The following is a 20,170-nucleotide window of genomic DNA, read 5'->3' as shown; positions in this document are numbered from 1 at the left end:
GAAGTAACTCAGAGTAAGGCAATATATCCATTCAATATCAACGAAACCAGGTTCCCTCGTGAACGAATTTTCATTCTCATGGTACTATTGTTCAACATTGATTTTCACTGAGGTCCTGTAGGAGCTACTGGGTTGAGAATAAATGGAGTTCAATTGATAAAAGTACTGAAGTGGTTGAAGACCAATTAGTCTGTAGTAACAACCAAATGGCCAGCGAGATGACCCGACATGACCCATAGAAAAAATTATGTAATCGTTATATAATCGTCATCCAATAATGTAGATAAAAAAGTATATTGAAATAATCTTAGCACATTTTTGACAATTCAATAATCAACAAACTTTTACAATATATTAATAACATCACAACTTAATTAGTAACATCAATACTCAGTTTTGCCCAATGTGACATATATTTCGTTTGAATTCGACGCTACTGAGAAGGAATTCAAAGTTATCTTCTCATGTTTGAATACTATCAAAAGAGTTTCAAATATATTGAAACTGACATAGAGAGTGTCAAAAGAAGTCCAGAGACTCCAGAAGAACTCGATCCAGAATATTTTCGCCCATCTGTAGTACCTGTACTAGTAGTAATAGTTGTTTTCATTGTGGTTGTAGTTGTTCTAGAAGAAATTGTACTTTCAGACTTTGCAGTCGTTGGATAGCCAGTAGGAGGAATGTCTACAGGGATTTTATGTTCCGTGGCAACTCGTCGATAAAAGTCAACTGAATCTTTGGCGCTTCTAGATTTATCGTCGTCAACGCTGTAAAGGCCGTAATGTGGGCTGAAATATTTCAAAAAATTTGCATAAGCCAACGAGATACACAATAGACTGTCGGAGATGACTGAGTCAAAGATATTTCCCGGGTGTTTTGGCCATGGTCTGCAGGGTTTTATGCCTGAGGTTTCATCTGCATCGCAGTACTCGAATTGGTTCTCATTTAAATAGGAAACAAGAGGCAATGAACATCAATAAATGTGTACTGAAAGGTACACGAGGTCAGGTAATTCAATAAAGAGGAACCAAGCCAAGCCTACCAACAAGAATACAGAACCAGAGTCAAATATATACATTTGATAATGTATACCGCACTAGTAGACAAAACGTCAGGCATAAAAACCTGTAGACCACGACCGAAAAACCTTGAGAATTGCTTTCACACATTTCTCAATACGTTTGAACCATATGGAAAATCTTTTATTATTGATTTAAGTTACAGAAAAAAGGTTCTGCGAAGACCAAAACATAAAATGCAATCATGGTTATAGAATTCCTTCAGTTGTATACGAGGCTCATTGAAAAATATGACTTTGGCTCAGGAGTGAAGTATTTTCATTTTCGACCATGTTGAAAATCATTATTGAACAAAATTAATGTCCATTCAAGTGATGTTCAACAATAAACAATTATCTCCTGCGATTCATAGACACATAACTTTTGCGTGTATTGTTTGAAGTTTCCCAACTATATTACATCTACAATAAATTTTGTCGTTTCAGAGATAAGTTTGGAGAAACTAGGAAATATCGTTAATTGATGCAAATAAATATTTGAACGTGATTTATAATTCTAATCAACTTTTTTCAGTAACAAGTCTCGATAGTGTCAAAACATGATCACAACTACGCAATTTCCAGAAAAATGTTCATTCAATAACGACGCGTTTCAAGTAAAATTCATTGCAGAAATTGTATAATCATGAATTATATTTTCAATTTTTATAAAGTAACAGGTCAGCATATTCCTAATTAAAAATGAAGATACTTCACTCTTGAACAGAATCATATTTTTTGTCAAACCTCGTATACGATTGAAATAATTATTCAATAATTGATAGTTACATTTATGAATCAGCAACTGATCTATTCATAAAAAAAATTGAAGACATTTTGAATGCTAGTACAAAAGAGGTGACAAATAAAATACAAAAAAAAGAAAACCTTGGATAACATTAGCTCTAGTAAACTCTGTCCCCAGAAGGAATATGTTATTCAATAAATGGAAACTTGTTGAAGGAAATCATTCTCTATTAAGACAATTCAAAACGTATAGAAATGAATTGAATACATTGTTGAAGAAATCTAAGGCTGATTATTATAAGAAAGAGGTCGATAAAAATAAAAACAGTGCAAAACTGCTATGGAAAACAGTAAATGCTGCTTGCTCTAAACCATCTAAAAGCACGGAAGTAACAGAAATTGAAACTGGGGATAACAAAACCACAACTGACCCTATAGGAAAATTTTTTAGAGATACTGAAATTGCTGAGGACCTAGTGCTCAAAATAGAAACTCCTCGGAATTATAAAGAGTTTAGAACTGTTAACCAAAGCTGAAAGATGAAATATCTGTAGAAGTTCTGCAGCATATTGAATAATATATTAAAGAGCCACTAACACTGCTCATCAATAAAATACTATCGACAGGATATGGGCCTAAATCTTTAAAGACGACAGTTATTGAACCCATTTTTAAAAAAGGAGAAAAATTGAAATGCATAAATTATAAACCGATTTCTCTAATCACTGATATAACTAGAAATCTAGAATATATTTCGAAGAGAAGGTTAACAGTTTTTTTTGAGGAATAGAATCTCCTTTCATCTAGTCAGTTCTAGTCTTTCTCCAGAAAGAGAAAAGGACAGAGAAATCATACTTTATCTAGTAAATTTTATAACTTTTTGCCGACGGAAAACAAAGAAGTCTCAAACATATATTCCTTCAAAAAAAAACTGAACATTTTATTCTTTCTTTAGAACGTAAGGCTGTCCATTCATTGTTTGAATATTGGAATATTCAATATATTTTATTCTTGTTGATTATTTATATTCGTTACCTATGTTATGATATTTATGTTTCAATAATTGTATGTAAGGCTCATTAGCTTAATTTTATTACATCCACTATAATTTTATTATGTTACAACATTTTAGTGAATTATACATAATTTTATACATATAATCCTTATATAGAAATGCAACTGAACCCGATTTTGAAGTGTACTAATTATTGTCAATATTTGGAATAAGTAAATCACCCACGCACAGGCACTGCCTTAGTGGATACTTGTTTATTCGAAATATCTCTGAATGAAAGTGCACAATTATTATATTATTGTATTTTATACTGGAAAACAGTAAATGCTGCTTGCTCTAAACCATCTAAAAGCACGGAAGTAACAGAAATTGAAACTGGGGATAACAAAACCACAACTGACCCTATAGGAAAATTTTTTAGAGATACTGAAATTGCTGAGGACCTAGTGCTCAAAATAGAAACTCCTCGGAATTATAAAGAGTTTAGAACTGTTAACCAAAGCTGAAAGATGAAATATCTGTAGAAGTTCTGCAGCATATTGAATAATATATTAAAGAGCCACTAACACTGCTCATCAATAAAATACTATCGACAGGATATGGGCCTAAATCTTTAAAGACGACAGTTATTGAACCCATTTTTAAAAAAGGAGAAAAATTGAAATGCATAAATTATAAACCGATTTCTCTAATCACTGATATAACTAGAAATCTAGAATATATTTCGAAGAGAAGGTTAACAGTTTTTTTTGAGGAATAGAATCTCCTTTCATCTAGTCAGTTTGGATGTAGAGGCCAGGTCAACACAAGATGCGATAAAGGAATAACTACACAAGTTTATAAATCCTTTGATAGTAGGAAACCATGCCTCTGCATATTCGTTGATCTGGCCGAAGCGTTCGATACTGTCAGTCATAATAAACTCCTGAACGCTCTAGAAGATTTAGGTATTCGTGGAACGTGTTCAACTCTCATAAAAAGTACCTTGAGAGTGAGAGAAAGCAGTGTGTCAAAGTAGGTAATACTTTAGGTGAATATGAAGTGATGAAGTTTGGGGTACCTCAAGGCACCATACTTGGTCCAATTCTCTTCACAGTATATCTTGATGACCTGTTTAATGTCCACACTGATGGGACAATTATAAGCTATGCAGGCCACACAGCAATTTTTTATGAAGCCGATAACTGAAACTCGTTCTACACTAAAGCACAAAATGACTTTAAAACAATCATTGATTGGCTCAATTTCAAACTATTGATTATAAATTTTTCTAAAACAAAATATTTAGCCTTTTCAGTGAAAAACAAAAACTTACCCATTCTTCAACGCCTTGAAATCAGAGGTGAAAACAGCATCATGAAAATCACACAAGCTACAGAAATAGAGTATCTCGGTGTAATTATAGACAATCATTCAAAATGGAACTTACACATTAGGAAGTTAATGCAAAAAATTGGAAGCATATTGTCTAAATTCAATTATTTAAGAAACATTCTTGAAGAAAAACATCTCTTAATGCTGTATTGCGCAATAGTGGAATCCCAACTGAGATATGGCATAATAGCTTAGGGAGGGGCATATAATGACATCATAAAGAATGTTGAAATAATTCCAAAATGGATTTTGAAAATAATATTCAGAAAACCAATTACCTACCCATCAGATGACCTTTTCAAGCTTGGCAATATATTAGATTTTTTCACAAACTGCACCTAAACGATTTGATCTCCACAAACTTTATTGAAAAAATATATCACAACATATGTGGCTGAACATTAGCTTTTTCAAGTGACTAATCATCGAGTAACGGCCGAATCAATGAAAAAAATATATTAGATGTAAAACAAATATTTCATTTGACACTTGCTGTTGGTCAGAAAAAAAATCAGATCAAAATATTTCTAGATTATTCCTACTCCACAAGGTCAAAAAAAATCACCATTTTAGTTCCACATTTGACTAAAACTATAGCCCAGAGATCTAGCATGTTTCTTGGGCCAAAGATATACAACGATCTACCAAATAAATTGAAACAACTAAACTCATTATCTCTGTTCAAGAAGAAACTGAAATTATGGCTGACTTCAAGATCAAGAATTTCAACACATCGATCAGTCGATATAAAGAATACATACTATAATTGATATTGAGTTAAGGCTATTTAAAATAATTTCTTTGACACACTCGTTCTGTCAGATTTTTCTGTGGAAATCTGAAGCATGCCATTATCATATCAACACAAATAATACTTTCCTGATTTTGATGATCGCGCTTGCCCCATATTTCATGATTAATTTATGACGTAAATATAACGTTTGAAACCATTCTTTTGTACTAATTATCCTTACTTCACAACAAATTATAGTTACAATTCGTATATTCTGCGGAATACTCTCAATATTATCGTTATGATGACCTGAATAGTAATTTTATTTCAATGGCATTTTTGGTGTTATTATTCAGTATTATTTCCTTGGAAAAAATTATAGTGTTTACACTTTTTTTAAGCCATTTTTGTTCCAAATTTATTTCACTGCTCTTTTTATAATTAAGCTATATCTGAAACTCTCAAGCTAGTTGAAAACACATTCTTCTGGTTAACCTAGAATCTCATTTTTACCCTTGTTTCCTTTTCCATTAATTTGACTGTATTACATTCGATTCGTCAACATCACCCCATAATAATTAGTCACCACACACAAGCTGATAATATCAGCTTCGGTGGATTTTGATTTCGTGACAATAGGTCTGTATTCTTTCGCTATTTATGAATAAACATTATTATTGAATTATTATCAATAATGAATCGAACACTTTTGCATTAAAGTGAATAGTTACAAATTCTTATAACAAAGCACTTTCGACTTTCGTCATCATCAGTGCTCACATGGAAGTAAGTAACCTGATTAAAAAATATTTTTTTTTTACTTTGAAGTTATGAATTTAGAAAGTTGTTGATGATTACTTACTCGTCAGGCAACAGGAAGTATTGAAAAACGAGGACTTAGTATATATGTGAGATTCAATTTATATTAAACTAATTAGCATAATAACCAACGAAATACATGTTAGATATTAAGAATCACACGTTAGGAAAAACACGTTAAAAGGTAAGACCTCATTAATCCTTAGCTCGCACAAGTTTCGACTTCTGAGGGTTTCCATTCGTAGAATAGATATTGAGGTCATGTATTGCTCCGGTCAATGAAGGACAAATTCCAACAGAATGTGTCAAGTGTCATGTTGAAATAAATGGTACCAACTTGAGAGTGATCCACTATGGATTTTATTTTTTTTTGTGGGGAAGCCAATATAAAATTATATATATTTTTTCAATAATGAATTTTAAAATTTTCAATTACAGTTCATAATCCTATGAGATGGGGAAGAAAATCTCTGTTATGTTGGGTTAGGTTAGGTCCATAGTGACTGGGTCTATTCGACCCTCCACCGCAACACGCAAAGGTTTATTGTGGCTCACACTTATTCACACTCGACCAAATACACCTAGCTTGACGAAGCCGATTAGTTTGTATGGTGAGACCTCTCACCAGGTCAGTACAGATGATAAGAGTACAACTCTGCCTACCTGTAAGAAGGCCTGTTAGACATCGTAGTTCATCCCTACTGTAGTCCAACAACTGTTTGGTATCAAGATTCTAATGGTAAATAAACGCCTTGGAGTGAGCCAATCCTGAAAGATTCTGCCAGAAGTCCATAAATCTTCTTGTCATCCAGGTGTTCAATCTTTGTTTGGCAAAGCCTAAAGCGATGCCAATGACAGGTTCTGGTCCGATGAAGCTGCTTGCAGCTTCCATTTGGAAGGGAATCGGCAGCCTCATTGCCTACCAGGCCAGTATGGCCAAGAATCCAGACCAGAGACAATCTGTTGAGTGTTCTTTCGAGGAGAGTCGTTTTTGGTAATTTGCTATCAATTTAGACGTTGCTCGATAGGAGCCAAGAGCTTCCAACGCCACTTGACTGTCCGAGAATATTTTTACTGACTTGTGTATGAGGTTGGATTCTTCCAATCTCTCCGCATAAAATTCAATAGCGTAAATTCCCCCTTGAAATACAGTCGCATAGGTTCCTAGGCAGGTTCATATCCCTATCCTGGGTCTGCAACACCTGTACTTGCAGTACTTGCATGACGTTAATGTTTTGCAAGTGGTTCCAACATACTGAAACACATTGTATATTGATGCATATCTCTGTGCCACTTATCACCTGGTTTTTAGAAACTATTGATAGTTTACGAAATGACCTGAGGATCAGGTGTTTGGATAATTGAATATTTTAAAAAATCATGCATTGGCCTTAAGCAAACTGGACTGATTTTCAAGGCTTTATTGAGAGTCTTTCTTTCTACTGAGATATTACTTTTGGGTAGTAGATACTATGTATAACCTCACCTATACGCTTCGTTCCATTCAAAGCTATCCAAAAGATTGCAGTAGGTGTAGCCAGTAACATTAATTCCATTTTTGTAAATGGCTTTCAAAATATATTGAAGATGATCCTGAAAAAATAATAATATGCATAGATCTATCCTTCATCAAATTCATGACAATTTTTTATATCACAAAATATTTTTTTGCCAACCGTCCTAGCCTAGGAAGAACGTATTTCTCGCACTAGGCCGTTGAAGAATCACATTGTTGTGGACATTATGAATTATGAAATAATCTTGGTAGGTATGGTTTTGAAAAACCTATTAGTATAATACTATTAGTATTAGTCATCAGAATTAATTCTGTTGGAAAAATTACAATTATTCGAATACTTACAGCAATATAATTTATCCTGAAATTATCCTGAGTGGGATGTTCGTCTTCCACACCATTTCCTGTTATTATTATTTCTGTTACATGAAAATCATCTCTCACATATGACAAAAAGCTTTGAATGCTCCACGGGACGACCTTCAAAAGTAAAGTGATGAACTCCTTTCTCTTACCTGATAAGTCATGTGCTTACGGAAAGTCCACTGGACATTTCAACCCAAGAGTCATTTTGCCAATACTTGACAGCCAAGTCGTTATCATACCCATAAGTGTCATGATCCACTTTAGCATCTTCTACACCACGAGCTCCATAGTAATTTAGAGCCATAAAATCTGCGGTACCACGTATTTCTGAAATTTCCTCTGGCGAAAAATAGGGTAGCCGTGAACCATTGAAATGTTTTTTTTCACTTCTAGCGTAAACTATTTGCTTTACCGTTTGTGGCCAATCGTTGACGAAAATTGGATTTGCGTATAATCCAAACTGAAAATTATTATTAATCATGAACAATAGATTTGACATCAAATTGGTCAAACACTTTCAATATGTCAATTTTTCCTTCAATTTTACCTAATATTTACCTCAAAATCGTGTCTTCTTTTAGCTGCTTTAATTTCATTTTTAGTATTAACACGTGGTTGAGACCAAGATCCATCAAGGGCTATTGATACTTTTCCTGAAGAGATCAATAAGTAATATAGTGAAAACATCTCGTATCAAAATTGTTTTTTTATTATTTTATGAGCCGGACCTATGAAAAATTTCATTATCAATTGTACAGACAATGACCAACATAGTAGCTCTGTTGTAGCTCTATTAGTGCATTTCAGTTCATATGAGAAAAGTAATAACTTTCAACTTACATATGAACCAAAATACACCAATGTTCGAAAAATAAAACATAAAGGAAGTTCTCAAAACTAATAATATAATCCAGCAGGTATTGGGCAACCCGAAAAACATAGTGTCGAAAAAAGAAAAGTTTGGGATTCACGAGATAAGCTGTGAGGATTACGACTGAAAGTATGTTGGTCTAACTAAGCGAACGATAATAACGCAGTTCAAAGAACATGTATCTCGTGTTCAGTTTTGTATACCAGAGAAGTTCAATATAGCTCTACACATCTTAGAAAACAGCCGAACAATAAGTAAAAAATCTTCAAAATTCTAGAGATCAGTATGAAAACAGGGTTTTAGATGCCTTCCCACGTTCAGAAATTGAAAAATATGGAATAGGATCAATTAAAGTAGCATCCCAAACAGCACGTTATTTCTTTGAAAGTGGTTGATAATGTGAATTTTATTGGTCTAATATAATTCTCCACATTCGTCTTCGAGTGAAGACGATTGTGAAGAATAACCAACAATCGAAACGTCGTGAAGTAACTTGGTATATGAATTCACTCATTATTTATCTTTCAATTTTTTGTTAATTTTTCATCTCATGTTTTATTGTTTGATATAATCGATAGTTAAGCTATTCCTTGTAATTTTATTCGTTCTTTCATAGATTTTCAGTCATAGTAGAATCATATTAGACAATGGAAGTCCGAATTAATAAAATTCAGCAAGTTTTTCACTCTCTTAGGAATATAAACCAGGTGGATATCAGGTAAACAATAGAAAGTCCGTTAGATATTATCACATTTCAACACATTTCCAGGACTTCAGCTGCGGATACCACGGCCGTAGCCAAAAAACATTTCAGGGGGGCTTTGGTTTGGTGGAACAGTAGAAAAATGGTGTTACATGATCATTTATATTTATTAGAAAACCATAGAAATATTAACATCATTTCACTAAATCAAATTTAGTTTTTAGCTTTGTTTGCAGCAAAGAAATCAATTACCTCCTCGGTGTCGATGTCAATTTTGCGGTGGATTGACATCAACGTCAAACCGTATAGCCGTTCCTGGCTTGTGGAGTTCCTTAAATAAGTTTTGAGGCGTTTCAGAGAAGAGAATGTCCTTTCAGGGGTACATGTGGAAACAGGTAGTGTCGTCAAGATCTTTGAAAGTTTGTACGCACATTGACGTAAGGTTTTTCCATTGTATTTCGGGGAAGTTTTTTTTGAATATTCTCTTTCGAACACTTGGTTGTCCTTCTAAGTCATCGTCGATCCTGTCCTTTACAGGAAGGTGAACAGGTCACTAGTAGATATCTCCTTTATATCGGCAGATGTAGGCCAAGACTCGCCAACCACACTCTCTTATTGATGATAACTCCGTACACTCGCATAGGACATGCCTGACAGTTTCATCTTCCTGTTCACACATCCTGCAAGAGGTGTATCCACTAACCCCATATTATGGAGGTGTTTTCTTAGTTGACAGTGACCAGTAGGAAGTAAGAGTAGATTTTTCCTGGTCATCGCTAGATCTGGAGTACACTCCCAATCCTGAGCCTCCTTTGGTTTTTGAGCCGTATGTATATATGCGTATTGCATTTGTAGCATCTGACTTTGTGTTCTGTTTTATTTGTATTTTGTAGGGTTCACTAAACACAAACATGGGTACAATTGCATCACTGGTTGCCTGCAGCAGAGTTTGCGCAGTGTGCGCTTCCGCCATGGGCTCAGCCTCAATTGACCCATTCCTACTTCGAGGTTTACACCAGCCGTGTGCAATCGTAACACGGTCATTAACACAACCTTCTAACGTACAGGTCCAGAGGGGACAGACCACTAATTAATTCCATTGCCGCAGTTGGTGTTATTCTCATGTCTCCTGTGATGTTTAAACAAGGCAATCATTGTATTTGATATAATTTTTGGATGGCCGTTGCTTGTAGAACTTTTGGGGGGGATCAATCCCCCTTGATCTCCCCCCTGGCTACGGCCTTGGCGGATACACATCTTCACCGACAGCAGGAAGTTGAATATCTTAACGAGGATCTAGAGGTGATTTCGATCTGAGGTGAAAGTAACCAGGTTCGATTAAAACCTACGAAAACCCAGGCATCAGTTTTCTCCAAAAAGATAAATGTTTCCAAACCGCATAATCTTCAGCGATTCGAATTCAAAACTACAGGCTATTTAGAGCGACTCAAGTATATTCCTGTAGTTTTTGTGTTTGATCCTCAAAAAAAATTGAACTGAGAATTCTTTCAATGAATCTCATTTTGATGAATATCATTACTTGGGGTAATGCTCTGGTAAATACCAGTTACTGAGATGAAAAATTCAGTTTTTATCATCTTCCGATGACGTTTTTGTTCTGGTGTGGAAGAAGTGTTTTCTCTAGTAGAACTAAGATCATATTAAATAAAAGGTACCAATCCTACTTATCGAAATTCGTGAGTACCATTAACTGAAAATCTCAAGAAAACCGGTTCAAGCCAGAAACACGAAAATGTATCTAACTTATCTAACTCCTAATTGCAATTAGTTACAATTTTTCTCAACAAAACTCACCTTTCGAATCTGGAAACTCATTCTTGTACATATGATAAACAGCAGCATGTGCCTTCAGTATTACATAAGCACACTTATAATCAGCTCTTCCACTGTCGAAAATGAAGGGGGCCAAACACCCATTGCCATATCCTCCTCTACAAACCTGTTTTGGTTCGTGAATCGTTATCCAGTAATCCACGTCTGGAAAATTCTGGAACACGATCCTCGCATAATCTACGAAATACTGGATTGTTTCCTCATTTGTCCAGCCTCCTTTATCCTGAATTGACTGGGGTAGGTCCCAATGGTACAAAGTAACCATTGGGATTATATTTTTATTCCGCAATTCACTGAGCAAGTTTCGGTAGTAATTAATTCCAGCTTGGTTCACAGAATCATTGAATCCACTTGGAAGTATCCTGAAAATCAAACTAGTTTGAAATATACACGTATTTATTGTACAAATATTCATTGACTAAAATATGCGATTCGGTGCGTACTTTCATGGAACTTTTAATGAATGAACGAATGAATAATGCCTTTACCTTCGTTACCCAAGCCCAAAGGCCTGTGAAAGGTCAGTAAAAATTCCAAAATAACATGTCACTCAAATGCATAATGCTTTTTTATGATTATTGGTCAATTCCATCAGATATGAAGCACTCATTTCATTCAGAACATTAAAACTTTCTGTCACAGATGAGAAAAAAATCTACTCATGTCACGATGACAGGACATGAAATCATTCATACGCTTACTTGATTCAATCCCAGTCATAGGTTCAAACTTCAAAGTATATTTTTATGCCTAACGTTTCGTCTACTAGTGCGATATACATTATCAACAGCGATGTGGTAACGGTTTATGTTCATTGCATATTCTTTTCTATTGAAATTATCCTTGTGTTTTCGAATCTCTATTGAGTTTCTAAACCTCCGGGAACAAAAGGAATATACAGGTCACTGTTTCAGAAGGTCTTCTGCTTTCAATTGAAGGGGTTATATTTTTATGAGTGATTAATTTTTGGGAAAGAAATTTATTGGCTTTCTACTACTCCATCTTGATACAAAAAGAAATGTGGGAATCTTCCACAGAATCAGGAGCAAATATAACGGATATTAAGAAGCACGGAGGATGGAAGTCCGCGACGGTATATGTCTATCTATTAGGGATAACCCACAATAACCATTTTCTCCTTCGAGAAATGATGGCTCATTTATGAAGCTATCACTACTCAAATGCTTCGCTTCTGCCAATATTACTTTTTTTTCCAGTATGTGTCATAATATTGTATTATCCCATGATTTCCTTCGTTATTCTTCTGGATGCTCGCTTCCCAAACTTCTCAAGTTACTCTTGTCTTTTTCATTCGATACAAGTGTCCCCATCAGTTGAGTTGTCTTTCTTCTACAAATTCTAGTATTGGCTGTAGCTTCGAGTTCTTTTCTCATGTCCACATTTCTTATTCTATCGATGTTCGTAATTCCTTCCACTCGTCTAAGGTATTTCATTTCAATAGCTTGGATTCTACTCTTCTGCTGATCTGTGAGAATTCATGATTCACAGCTTCGATTCGAAGATATTATAGATTTAAAATGCAGAGACAGCGGTTGCGGTGGTACCGGCTGGGGGGCCATCGGCACGTGCCTAAAAATAGCGCGTCCCAAGCGTTTATATGTATACTTAGTATCAGCATGGCACCCCTGCGGAGTCAAATACTAGCATCAGCGTTAATGCGTTTGGAATAACGGGGACAACGACTGGAGCACCGACTCGGGCACTGCGACAGTTACTATATCGCCTTTGATAGCGTCTACCGCAGTAGTAGACGAAACGTCAGGCATATCTTTCACACGGAGATAAAATAGTTTCTTGATAATTACCTCGTCCAGGATAGTGAAAACTTGTAATGGCCCAAGTTCATTTTTTTAATCAGGGCCACATCTTCTTTGTATTTGTGGTACGAATTGGCAGCAGTGTCAGCATTGGGACCATTCCATAATTCAGGATCGTGAACAGAGTGGTCCCAGATATTTTCTCCTTTGCCTTCTTCATTCCAGGCTCCTTCAATTTGGTACGCGGAAGAAGCTACTCCAAACATGAAATTATCTGGAAACGAGTACTGATCCAAGGAGTATACGCAACTGGAAACATGGAACTTTGTTTATTGTGGAAAATATATTGTTGATAAGTATGAGGAAACTTCATTAGAAAATGGAAACTGAGATTTGATATTTGTTTCTACAGCGTCATCCCCAAAGTATGCACCATATGCGAAACATATTTATTAAGGGTTTCTCGACAAAATGTTATTCTTGATAAAAGTTTGTGCATCTTCTAAAACTGAAGATGCATCAACAAAATACAGTTAAACACATGTAATATACGAGGAGCCTTCAAATATTTGATTTTGAGACAGGAGTAAACTACTCTTATTTTGGAAATCTCGGAAAATGTTGTTCAATAAAGTTGTTCAGCATCAAAAAATACATATAGATTTGAAGTCATGGCCAGCTAAGTGAAGTTTTATTTTTTTTACCCATTTTCTTGAATGAGGACTACGAAAAGAAAAATTTACTAAAACGATAAATACACAGCATCCTCTATAAGACGTTTCATTTTGAAAGCTTCTAATATTACAAATTACAAAACTATGTTGCTAACCACGGTCAATTTTTTTGAATAGTAAAATAATTTTCAAAGTTTTTGGTGCAAAGTAATTTAAATTTTTCGTTAACGCCAAAAACTACTCAAAATTATATTATATTGTAACAATAACTTGATATTCAATAATATCAAATCACAAAACATCAAAATAAAATAGGTGTTTCGCAACAAACTCATTGATTTTCTGGAGATTTTCATGTCCAAAATAATTCTCCAAAATAATTTCCAGTTTGTTTCAAAATACTCATTTCATTTCGATGTTTCGTGATTTGATATTATTGAATATCAAGTTCTTGTTACAATACTGTATGATTTTTGAGTAATAAAAATAAAAATAATTTTGCACCAAAAACTTTGAAAATTATTTTATTCATCAAAGAAATTGACCCTAGTTAACACCATAGTTGTGTGATTTGTAATATTGTAGGCTTTTAAAATAAACCGTCGTATACAAGATGTTGTCTATTTATCGTCTTAGCAATTTGTTTTCCGTAGTCCACATTTGAAAAAATTGTTAAAAAAATAAAACTCAGCTTGGATGACCATGACTTCAAATCTAAATGTATTTTTCAATGCTGAATAACTTTTCTGAATAACGTTTTTCGAAATTTTTCAAAATAAGAGTTCTTTACTCCTGTCTCAAAATCAAATATTTGAAGGCTCCTCGTATATTACGTGTAATTTATTGTATTTTGTTGGTGCATGTTCAGTTTTGAGGGATGCACAAACTTTTATCAAGAATAAGTTTTTGTCTAAAAACCCTTAATGGATAAGTTTCCCACATGGTGCATATTTTGAGGATGATACTGTATGTGGTTAACAATATTTACTGGTGAATGTTACGAATTCAGAATGCCATTATGAAGTCCCAAATAGAATTAGAAATCTAAAAGAAAAATTGAAATCCCTCCACTGTGGACAATAGACCACCACTATGTAATATCTGTAGTTTCAAATATCACAAAAATGACACTCCTACAATTTCTATTTTGTTTCCTTCGAAGCAGTCATCCACAGATATAATACATTTATTCCAGGGATTTTTGTAATCCTCGAAGAAGTTCTGCTATGCATTTTTTGGTATATCCTTGAGCTCTCTCGTCGATTCAGTTTCTATCCCCTCAACTGTCGCAAAACTCCGTCCTTTCGTGGGCTTTTTCAATCTAAGAAACACAAAAAGTCGCAGGGGGGCAAATCTGGAGAATACAATGGCTGAGGCATGATTATGGTGTTGTTTTTGGCCAAAAAATTCCGAACAACCAATGACGAGTACCTATCGCAAGCGGCTCATAACTTCAGGATAATACCCCTTATTGACCGTACGACCATGTGTCAAAAACATTATCGAATGAAAAAATCGCTAATCGACGGTACGTAGCCCGCGAAATTTAAACATTCACCTTACTTTTTGAACAGATCTCGTATATACCGATGCCCCCAAATCCACCAAGGAAGTAGAAGCTGTATTAATAGTTGGCGATGCAAAATACACCTATCACAGAACTGAAGTTCTGTGGGGTACATAAATGAATAAGCTATCATTGATCCATCATCTTGTAGGACTAACATTTCCAAAATGTTGTACAATTTGCTCGGAATCGATAAGTGAATCTGAAGATGAGAAGTTATCCAAAACTCAGTTTTTTCTAACGGATCACCCAGTATTTCAGAATAGTTTTGATGATTTTGACTGATTTTCATGACAAATTCATTTCATAAAAAATCAACCATTCAAGATATATTTCAGTTTTGGACTTCCATTGTCTGATATGATATAAATTGATTTGAAATCTCTGAAACAATTCATACAAAATTAAAAAGATTAGCTGAAAAAAAAATTATATCATGCAAAAAAACTGAAATTCCAATTAAATAAAATACAACACGAGATGACATTCAAAAATGAATAACAAGAAATGAAAATTAAAAAATTGAAGATTTCTAGTCAAGTTACTTCAAAATGTTTCGATTGTTAGTATCCACAAACGTCTTCGGGTGATAACTGGACTTATTCCTACGAGATCTGACTATTTATAGGTCATTCGTGTTCTTTCACCTATCCCCTCTACCCTCCCCCAGCTTCATCGGTTTTAGTGGGAGCTGACCGTTTGGCGAGAGTTGGTCATGTTGATTATAGGTTTCCATATGTTGCGTATTTCTGCGCCAGATGGCTGAATGCGTTATTGTACAACATATATGAAGTTTCTCCTGAACCAGTGTTCTTCCTTGTGGATGGTTTCAGCTTGAGACCACTTGATGTTAGGTTGATGAATCCAAACATGCTTTGCTATTCCTGATTTGCTGGTTTCTCCTCGCTGTGTTTGTTTCTTGTGCTCGGCAATGCCTACTTTCAATACTTCTTAGTTTCACCCATGTATGATTGTCTGCACTCGCAGGGTATCCTGTACATGCAATTCTTGGAATTGCAGTCCGTTTTTGGTGGCTTGGTTTTTGTGAGGCTGCTACGGATAGTGTTTCCAGATCTGAAGCAGGTTCTGATGTTATACTTGGACCCAATTCGTCTTATCCTTTCCTATAATCTTCTGATGTTAGGAAATACAAGTACTGGTTGTGGCGGCTTCTCTTCCTTGTGAGGCTCTTGCTGTCCTCCAGCCAAAGTCTGTTGCACCATCATTTTGGGGTAACCATTCCATTGAAGGTCATTTTGATGATGCTCAGTTCCTTTTCGAGACCTTCCTTTGTATTACAGAGCCCGAAAGCACGGACTAGTAGAGTCTTGATGATTCCTCTCTCAGTCGATTGATGGTGGTTGGATTTCTGGTTCAGATACTGTCCCGTGTGAGTGAGTTTTCGGTATACAGATGTTTCCCATTTAGTGTCGGTCCTCTTGATCAATACGTCTGAGAATAGCAATTCGTCGTGGGCTTCCTTCTCCATTGTGAAAGTGATGGAAAGACTTACGTTGTTGATATGCTTCGTGAAGGTGTCTAGTTCTGCATTCCCATGATTCCATATTATGACGGTGTCAGCTCTGTATCTCAACCAAACTCGGGGCTTCTTGCGGGCTTCTTCAATGGCCAGAGCTTTAAACTACTTCATATATATGTTGGCTATAACCGGTGAAATTGGCGATCCCATTGGCAGTCCCTCATCAGAAAAAGTTTATTAGAACTACTGATCTGCCGTATTGGTTTTTATTGAAAACAGGATTTTAGATGAATCAATAATGAATTGAAAAATATTTGTTGTGAATGTTTTAAAAAAAAGCAAACAATGAGAAATATTGAATTTTCTTTTCACTGAGAATATAAAAATTATCTCAAAATATTTTTGAAGACATTTTCGTTAACTTCCAGACATTTGTTAACTTTCTTCATCAAATCGTTATTTACAGCACGACTGATTTCATCGGCATCAAGGTATTGGATGAAATTTTCTGTTCATCATTCAATACAATAGGAATGCTTTGGAAACAAATAAAGGTAGTAAATTGATTAACTGATCTTGTATATCTGAAACATTCATAGATTTGTTAATGTGAAACTCATACAAGAGATATGAAGTGGTTAATTGACAACGTACTGAAAATACTCCCAGTTGAAAAATGATTATATGTGATGAACAGATTGAGATATAAATACAATTTGAAATGAGGATTGGCAGACAAAGATTTGTTATAGATTAGCTATATCTACAGTGAATTGTAAGTCTATTCAAAATATCCATTGGAGTAGTGAAAACAACTCTCAACAAAACTTTACCATCGTTTTTCATCTCAATATCTAGAAAACACAACATTCACGATGAATTTCAAGGTGAAAAAGACCTAAGATAATTCGCAGTTAAAATCAATTCATTTCAATCACTTCCAAAATTCTATCGAATTGAATGAATTTGTCGAGTTTTATTCTGTTAATTCATGAAATTCGCCCAAAAATCATGAATTCATAGTGAATAATTGCCATATTCGTGTGATTTGTCACACCACTTCAAGAATAAATTATATTACACACACATGAAATTCAATAATGAACAGTTTCAATGGAATAAAATGAATCCGCAAAATATTTTCAAAAAATATTTTGCGGATTCATAAAATATACTTATATTTGACATAAATAATAACTGCCTCACCTGTTGATGACTAAAATTATACCTATCGCCATGACACCATCCATTTCTGAATTCATTATTTTCGATAATACAACTGAACTGTGATACAAATGGTATATGGTATCAAATTGTTTACCAATTGTCGTATGATTTCTCAGTGTTAGCATACCCCTCGAAAAGATAACAGACAATCTATTCATATCTAGCCTTGGGTGAAACCCAGAGAATATTCTGTGAATCGATACGTCAAATATTTTTATTTGCATATGTAAAAGTGTGTTTTACTTTCACAAATTATTGGACAGCATCATAATGATGTTCTCACAATACGTTCATCTGTGACTACATACCTCGTAACCACGTGTCTGTGGTTTGCCCCTTTATTTATTTCATACACTACTCTACACCATGAACCCAATTACAGAATAGGGAGTAATAGTGGCTTTTACAAATATGTACTTACATAATATAATTTGTGAATCTAAATAAAAAAAATTTAAAAACAGAACTGTCAGTTAGCTAAGAAATGTATTTTGATTTGTAACGGTTAAGAGCAGGTGATGATATTGTTTATGACCTTGAATAAAAAAAAAATGAATAATATTTACACCTAACCACGAGACTGCAAAAATTGTGAGTTACAAACAATTCATAATAGGGAATTCCTACAGTAGGATACGTGCCTTCAAGTTTAAAAGACATATATTTTAGGAATCGTCTCTGTAGGGCTTCTAGTTGATTTATATTAACTTGATAATGAGGACTCCATACGACAGATGCATATTCCAGCCTAGATCGAACAAAAGTGAAATAAAGTAATTTCAATGTTGAAGCTTTTTCGAAGTCTTTTGTATTTCTAACTAAGAATCCATACATGCGATAAGCTGCTGTTAGAGTAGTGTCAATATGTTTATTTATTGAAAGAGAGGGATGAATTAAAAGTAACACCTAGACCAGTTGGAGTTTTGTGTCGACTAATTGTTTCATTTTTGATTTATACCATACATACTCGATAGCATCTATATCTTTCTTTATATCCTGGACCCGGATGTCACGCAGGTAGCTATAGTCGTCTACATAGTCATGTTAGATGTAGCCTGGGCATTCTAAGTCTTCTAGCTGGAACCACAAATGTATGGTCGGTTCCTGTTGTTGACTCCGTTGGTATATGTTGTTCTCTTTTCTCGGCGAACAAGTGTTACCCATCTTTGCACTTGGCTGCACCGCGCTGATGAGGCCAATAGCCAGAAACACGTGTCCGCAGTTTGCCCTTTTTTTGGAGTAGCGCTAAAGATAGAAATAGATTTGTTGAATGCTTCAAAACACCCCATGCCTCTCCCGGGATGAGTGTCTTGGCATGAAAAATTCTCCCCACGAAATAGATTTTTTGAGTAAAACTTGATATCCCATTCCTTTCACCCCCGCTCTTACGTGAGCGGTCCTCAATCCTTGCTGATAGGCAAGCAAGCAAGCCTTTAGGTGCTTTTACTTTCTAACCTAATGTTTTATTTTATTTTGGCTTTCCTAACTGAATTTTTGCATGGGGTCCCCAAAAACTAACCCGAGACTATGGTTTGAAAAGAAATCGAGGCAGAGTGTTTCTCGTTGAACCTGAAAAGGAAGTGTTTGTTATCTGTTAAAAAAATTTATACTTACCGGAGCCGCCTGACAGCGACTCTTGGAGGTGGACGTTGGTTCTGCTTGGTTGGTCTTCTATGTTCATCTCTCTCTCGGAATCTGGGGTCATCCCTGTTTAGTGCATTGTGTAGATCGCGTAGCGCTGAATTGTCGTGCGCTCGAATTTTGTCAAACGCGTCTTCTGTGTGTTGTCTCATATATGCATCTACTCAGTATATTATCAGGTCTAGATCCTGGAATATAATAATAATAATAATAGCCTTTATTACCCAACAGTTGAAAATCATTTACAAGGTGAACTAAGTATGTTAAAAAAAGTAATATCGATCCTAATAATTACAAAGTTACAATTTGAGAAATCATAAAATAATAGGATAAAATAAAAAATAACTATACCAGAAAATTAAATATTCTCCATGCAATACTGAGATGCAGTGTCAACAATATATTCTAGGAAATCAAAATTGATATCACACAAATTTGAAATTAAAATGGAATTATTGCAAATGCTAAAGATAGGTGACTACTCGATAATTGTACTCGATGTATTACAGTCTTCGATAGTTTCGACAGGTGAATATATTTTCAAATCATCTGCAAAAAATAATTTATTCCAATCGAAATAATTACTGAGGTCATTAATAAATAATAAGAACAGAAGTGGTCCGAGATTCGACCCCTGAGGTACTCCAGATGAAGGATTGTAATAAAAAGTGTCATAGCCGTTATAATATACGAACTGTTCGCATTGAAGTAAGTAGGATTTAATGAAAAGTACTGCTGAATTATGGAA

General features: G+C 34.8%; 1 protein-coding gene across 1 annotated transcript; it reads right to left on the bottom strand.

Moving 5' to 3' along the window:
• Positions 1 to 278: 278 nt before the first annotated feature.
• Positions 279 to 17,915, bottom strand: LOC111508781 (myrosinase 1). The gene is made up of 8 exons (XM_074169368.1): positions 17,761 to 17,915; positions 12,882 to 13,142; positions 11,017 to 11,417; positions 8,186 to 8,280; positions 7,797 to 8,087; positions 7,607 to 7,741; positions 7,232 to 7,338; positions 279 to 788 (listed from the first exon to the last, which is right to left on the bottom strand). Exons 1-8 carry the CDS (start codon positions 17,904 to 17,906, stop codon positions 479 to 481), a joined length of 1,746 nt encoding a protein of 581 aa, XP_074025469.1. The 5' UTR covers positions 17,907 to 17,915; the 3' UTR covers positions 279 to 478.
• Positions 17,916 to 20,170: the final 2,255 nt, after the last annotated feature.

This window comes from Leptinotarsa decemlineata, unplaced genomic scaffold (genome assembly GCF_025532065.1).
Source record: "Leptinotarsa decemlineata unplaced genomic scaffold, Ldec_3_MD MMD2_P_RNA_scaffold_5, whole genome shotgun sequence".
Taxonomy (NCBI): Eukaryota; Metazoa; Arthropoda; class Insecta; order Coleoptera; family Chrysomelidae; genus Leptinotarsa; species Leptinotarsa decemlineata.
The sequence above is the reverse complement of the archived record's forward strand: the minus strand, read 5'-3'. Positions and strand labels throughout refer to the sequence as shown.

Coding starts and splice junctions, on each gene's coding strand:
- LOC111508781 (XM_074169368.1), bottom strand. CDS start 17,906: ATGCTAACACTGAGAAATCATACGACAATTGGTAAACAATTTGATACC. Junction 8,088..8,185: donor AAAGAAGACACGATTTTGAG/GTAAATATTAGG, acceptor AATAATTTTCAG/TTTGGATTATACGCAAATCC. Junction 789..7,231: donor GAATGGAACGAAGCGTATAG/GTGAGGTTATAC, acceptor GAAATATTTCAG/CCCACATTACGGCCTTTACA.